The sequence below is a fragment of the Passer domesticus genome, chromosome 2 (genome assembly GCF_036417665.1).
Source record: "Passer domesticus isolate bPasDom1 chromosome 2, bPasDom1.hap1, whole genome shotgun sequence".
Classification (NCBI taxonomy): Eukaryota; Metazoa; Chordata; class Aves; order Passeriformes; family Passeridae; genus Passer; species Passer domesticus.
In genome coordinates, this window is record NC_087475.1 from 62,380,285 (window position 1) to 62,386,284 (window position 6,000).

At 36.9% G+C, this 6,000-nt stretch overlaps 2 protein-coding genes across 2 annotated transcripts in view; one reads left to right on the top strand and one right to left on the bottom strand.

The window, feature by feature from the left end:
- The window catches only part of GTF2F2 (general transcription factor IIF subunit 2), a 79,787-nt gene that overhangs the window by 23,945 nt on the left and 49,842 nt on the right, over positions 1-6,000 (top strand). The gene's annotated exons all lie outside the window — the stretch shown is intronic.
- Positions 2,322-3,722, bottom strand: KCTD4 (potassium channel tetramerization domain containing 4). Its single transcript, XM_064408740.1, has one exon. It carries the CDS (start codon positions 3,546-3,548, stop codon positions 2,775-2,777), a length of 774 nt encoding a protein of 257 aa, XP_064264810.1. The 5' UTR covers positions 3,549-3,722; the 3' UTR covers positions 2,322-2,774.

Below are 6,000 nucleotides of genomic sequence, written 5' to 3' on the forward strand. Positions count from 1 at the left end.
ATTTATTTTAATAATTATTACAGAAGTCCATTTTTCACCTAAAAACCCCCTCTTTTTTTCCAAGTTCTCTTTCATAGGTTAAGAGGGCAGTAGATACTCTGAACCAAAAGCCTGGCAAATAAATCTTTTATGAATAGCTATACAATATTCTTAGAAGATGCTTCAAATGGTTTCCATGTTACTTGTGATTATCAGCTTATGAATAACTTATATTCTGAAAGTATTTTCTACAATAAATGCAGAACCATCAAATTCTCTACTAATTTTTCATGAGCAAAAGTCATTCTCCAATAAAAAACTGGTTCTGCCTTCTGATAGGGGAGTGCTAACAATTGATTTCTTGGTGTTTGGCATCCTAAGAGCTTAACTGAAAGGCGAGCAACCACAACATATTTTAATTAACATATATTAATAGTTTGAAATAAAAATTGGTTTTCACCTTCCTTCTTTTCAGCTGCAATTACATTTTAAATTTTAGTCAAAGACCCAGGACAAATGAAAGTTGTAATCAAAGTGTTTAAGTGCAAATGGATTGACATCCCAGGAGCAACAGCCTCCTCCAGACTTTGTGTTGATGCAGGCTGTGTATTTGACAGCACTGTGAGCATGCTGCTTTAAAACTTGTGGATTTATTATGGAGCTTTTTTAGATTGTCTTGCCACTTTATCTTGCTCATGTAGAGAATTCTATCTACAGAGGGCTTTTCATGTAATTGTTCTGTGTGATTGTGTTTCTAGTTCTTGTCCTAGAAGATCAACAGGATTTGTATTTCTTTTAGGGAAGCTTTCACATTTGCTTTTCACAGAAGTCCTACAGATTCTTATAAGCACAAGAGTAGTGGTTAATGAGGATTTTTTTAATACCTCAATTTGAAAATAGCTTGGAGGGGGAGGAGGGAAGATGACACATACTGGTGGCACATGTAAACAATAGTATTTTACTATGTATCTTTTGTGTGTGTATAATTAATGCATTTGGACAAATTCAGAGAAGTTTTGGGATACATGGACAGTTATTCAGCTTGTATGCCTGAAATCTAAAGTGATCTGATTTTTAAACATTAGAGCCTGAAAATGTTCCACTTAGAACCATTTTTTTAACAGAACCACATTTTTTTTGTGAACTGTAAGTCTGTAATAGGAGGACTAAATAGAAAACATTATAATTTCTAGACAGTGTATTCATTCTGATTGAGTATTCTGGAGAGGTTGAATTCCCCCATTTGATAAAATCATGTTGGAATATGTTTCAGTCACTGCTCCTGGTCTGGAGATGTAGCATCACTGTATTAATTCATCTCTAGCAAGAGCCCTAGTTAACAACACCTGTTGTGTGTTAGAAGTGAAAAAGAGTTTCATGTTGAGGGATAAGTGGACCTTGCATTTGTATTCTCAGCCCTTGATACTTAGGATTGATTTGTTCCCCCTGAAATCCAAACCACAACTGTTTTCAGCCTGTCTTCTGTTAGCTGTTTTCCTTGGTTGTCACTACTAGTATGGATTGTACTGCCTTTTGTTGACATTATTTTTTTCCTCTATAAAACCAATGTTTTGGGAGACTACTTAGTTGTTTTTTATTTCTTTATAAGCATTTTACTTGAATTTTGGGTTCATATGAGCTGTGAGTGATGATTGGTTTCAATGACAAACAACACTTAGAGTTAGTGCTGCTTCTTCTTGCCTTTTGTGATGATTTTTCAGCTTGTTTTTGTGAAATGACTGGTTTGTAATCCTTGTGTTTAAATTAGTTACAGTTGTGCTATAGAAACCATTAAAACTTTGTTTAAAATATCAATTAAAAGATTTTATAAATAGTGGAGATGAGGAGAATGAAGGTGTTTATTCCATTACTTAAGAGTGAATTGTCTTTAATGCCAGCAGGTGGTCTGTTCAGAACTGATAGTACTCATTGCATTTAGTAAGCCACTGTGCAAAGCAAGGGCTTTGTTCATTGCCTGTCCTTATGAGCACAAATGATTGCTAGGAAATACTGACTGTGGCATTGTTGGATGCTGATACTGGAAACCTGTTACACTAAACTTAATGTCAAATACTTTTGTTAGCTATTTCATATGTATGTATGATTAGAAAATGTAACATTCTGTGCAGATTGGACCCAATTCCTTTAATAAAATTAATTTCCCCCAGAATTATTTTGTTGGTTTACATGTTTCTGGCAGCATTACTGTAACAATATAGTATAAATTTGGGGTTAAGTGAGTTGAGAAATCATTTAACTTAAAAATTAAGTTGGTTATTTTAAACTCTCTTGCAATCTTATTTTTGGAAATTCAGTACAATACATTACCATAAACACTAATGAACAGTCAAAATCATTTATTCCAGTTAAAATCCATTCTTAATTTGTTAAAAGCAAAACATACTTTAAGCCTGCTTATTGTCTGAAAACACTCTCACTGCTGTTCAGCAGAGCAGTTAGGTATATGCATGTTCATCACACAGGTACACAAAAATTCAGCTAGACTCTGGTTGAAAGACAGCATTGATAAAACATATTACAAAGAACATAAAGCATTCCATCTGTTTACAATGTTAGCAGATGATTCTTGTTAAATTCAGGCATAAAATTTTCAGTCAGCTTTAGTAAGCCAGAGATAGATGTCATTATGAGATTTACATACCATTAGCTCACATCAGTTGATTAGCAGCTGAGCTCTGTGGTACAGAGCTAGTTAGATGCATTATTTGTGATGCCAGGAGGCTGCAGCTCAGGGAGGTTTACTGGCTGCGTGCTCGTTTCCTGTGCCTTTGTGATTACTTGATAAAATGCAGTGCATCACTGTGAACAATCGACCCTCTTGAACAGTCCAGACTGGTCAGCAGTCTAAATCCACATTTTAAAGCCGTCATTATAGCCTCAAATTTAAGAGTTTCCAGGGTGCATACGAAGGTGTTGTCCTCCTTCAGTACCAATCGTGTACCGTTTTCAGACTTTATGAAGTACTTGAATTGAATAATATTTGAAGATACTGAAAACTCCTCTGGAAATCCATCCAGCCTGCTTTTGGACACCAGTACAATTCTGGATTTTATTTTTGCAATGAATTCAGGAGCATTACAAAAGATTCTAAGTCCTTGTGAACGGTCGTGGCTGTCAGTTATTTCCAGGAAAGTAGTCTCTCGGGATGCTAGCTGTTCCTTCTCCCACCTTGATTTCACTGCCTCTGAGAGTACCTTAAGCTGGAAAAATTCGGCTTCTTGTGCCAAAAGTTGATTTTCTCGAAACCCCTCTGGTAGAAGAAGTTCTCCGTTCCGTAGGAAGTTGAGGATGTGTCTAAAAAGGAGTCCATCTCTGTCTATGAAGTAATGACCATCTGCATCAAATGGGCACATTATTCTTCCATTTATGATCCCCTCCAGGAAAGAATCTGGATACTTGGTTAGTGTCTGTTTTTGTGTGATATATAGATAACCACCGACATTCAGAGTAATCAGAGACGTTTTGTAGTCCTTGTCTAGCTCGGAGCTTTCAGAGTTGCTGTTTTTTTCTTCGCATTCGTTTTCTCTCCTGCTTGCTTTTCTCTCCATTATTGAAGCTAGGATAACAATACAGCTATCCTGCTTTGCTCTTGTCAGCTTGCAAAGAGGATGTTTCTTTTTAAAAAGCACCTTTATTCAGCTCCAGCTCGATGTTGGAATGGAAATGCTGCTCGCATTGCTCCGACTGTCAGCTTGGGTTTGCAGTAGGTGGCGTATCAGCTGTGTGTGCAGGGAGATAGCAGGAATATGACTGTAAGAGAGAATTTGCATTTAACTGTGTAAGGGAAGAAGCATATAACAACTGTTTTATTTCTTTCCCTTAAGTCTAAGTAGTTTGCATAGCTTAGGGGGTTCTGCACAGAAATACATACTGCTATACTAAATGGCAACTTATTTTTAATACTTGCAGATGAATTTGTAGTGTCAGCTGGCCAAATCATGTTTTGTGCTTATGGTGTTAAACAGCTTCATTTGTGTTTCAAGGATTTTTTATTTTCACAAAGCCTGTTTTTTCATGTTGTTTTTTTAGTACAGATTACAGTACCTGATGCATACAGAAGGACAACACAGAAACGAAAGGTGTCCCTGTGTGTATAAGGGGGGGTGTCATCTGTGGAATGTGTGCACATGCATGTCACTCCTTTATCAGGCACGTGTGCAGCAGTAAGATGTTCCCACAGAAGATACCCTGGAAGTGGTGCTAAGGACTTGTTGATCTGACTGTTCTAAGTTTGTGGCAAAAGCTTTTATTTGCAGTCAAAGGGTCTATCCTCACCAGCACAAGAACAGCAGTCTGATTAGGTTTTGCTTTTTCCTTCCTGTGTGCCATAGACAAAAACAGTTTTACAGGGAGGATTTACCATTTATATTGATGATGGTTTTTAAGTCACCAGGGCTGTCTAGCATCATTTGGTTCTTTCGATAGAAGAACTCAGCTGCCCTGTGGAACAAAGGGCTTGTGTGCCTACAGATAGCTTTGAACATCACATAACACCATAGCTTAGCAACACTGGGGTACAGGGAGGCAGAAACATCGGCACAGCACACTGAAATCAATTGCTTATCTTCTCTCCTGTACTTTGAGCCTCTCAGTTGCCTCCTAGAAAAAAGATTTCCCCTTTAAACATTTGCAGTTTGGAGCAGGAAGGGAAAAGCTCTCCACACATCTCTTTGGGCGTTTCCTTGGGGAGTGGACAGATGGGAGCCAGTGCACACATTCCCCCGCATGGGTGGGGGCAAAGGCTTTCCTTGGGTTAGACCTGGAGAGGAGGAGGTTCCATCTTTTTCAGGATGTATTTTTCACTTTACAGATAGATGTGTCCTGCTTTGTCTGACTAGCAGTGGAATGGCAGATTATTTTTCTGTAAATTCTTCTGCTCTAAGTATCTTATTCGTACTGCTCCCACTGTCTGTAAGGTTGTTTATCGATACCACAGAGTAATCACTATACTATTTCATTATTTGGTAACTGACTCTAGTGAAAATAAATGTTTTTCTCTCACTCTTCTCCTTGCCAGCGTATCCTATCCCTAGCGCTGAATACAGCGCTAAATTTTTCTGCTGCTGTATATGATATATTAAGCAGGTACTATTAATTAGGTTTGATTTACCACAAATTAGTAATGGTTTTATTTCTAACTTTTTGATGCTGTGGATACATTTAATGTAACTTCAGTCAGAGATTTCAATCAGTTTCTAATTCTTAAACATTTGGACTTTTTTTTCAAGATTAACTCCTTTCACTAATTACTAAGGTGTTGAAGTTCAAGTTACTGAGTTAGTAATTGAGAAAATGAAAAAGCCAATTAGTTTAAAGTAAGGTTCTTTTTTTCATTACAAGAGACATTCATTCAAATTCATTTTATTGTCAAGTGATGGAAAATTCATGTAATGTGCTTAGATTGTGCATAAGTAAAATATTGAACCATCTTATTATCTGTTAGACCTTTAGAGAATGATTGGTGTGGTTCTTTCATCTCACACAGTGAACTTGAAATATTCTGAAGCTGTGCTAGGAGTATCCTGGTACAAGTGACTAGGGATTTCCAAGGAGAGAAGGGATTTGTAAAAGACAAGAAACTTTCCATGTCCAGTTAAACTGTGTGCATTTTAACAGACAGAATTTACAGAACAGTGTGTGTTCTCTTTTTGTCATCTTCTCAGTGTTCTAACACTTGCGGTTGATATTTTCCACTTTTGTGAAGAAGTAAGTATTCTTTAAAAGATCATGCAAAATCATTTTAGTGGTTTGTGTGATAAAATATTCAAAATGGATTTGGTGTGGAAAATATACTCTGTGGAGTTCATGAATATTTACACTTAAACCTTTGAGACTTGAAAAATTTAGAGCTGCTGTAAAATGTTCATTCCCACAAACCCGTGTAGCTTTATTTCACTGCAGCTGACAGTCATCTGTAACACAAAACTAAAGCATGGCATTTCTCAGTGAAAATTTTCCACTTTCTGTGCCATGCTACAAGACTTTCCCAAAAAGCCTAAT

What these genes read in the sequence shown, in the direction of transcription:
- KCTD4 (XM_064408740.1), bottom strand. Translation starts at nt 3,548, where the DNA reads ATGGAGAGAAAAGCAAGCAGGAGAGAAAACGAATGCGAAGAAAAAAAC.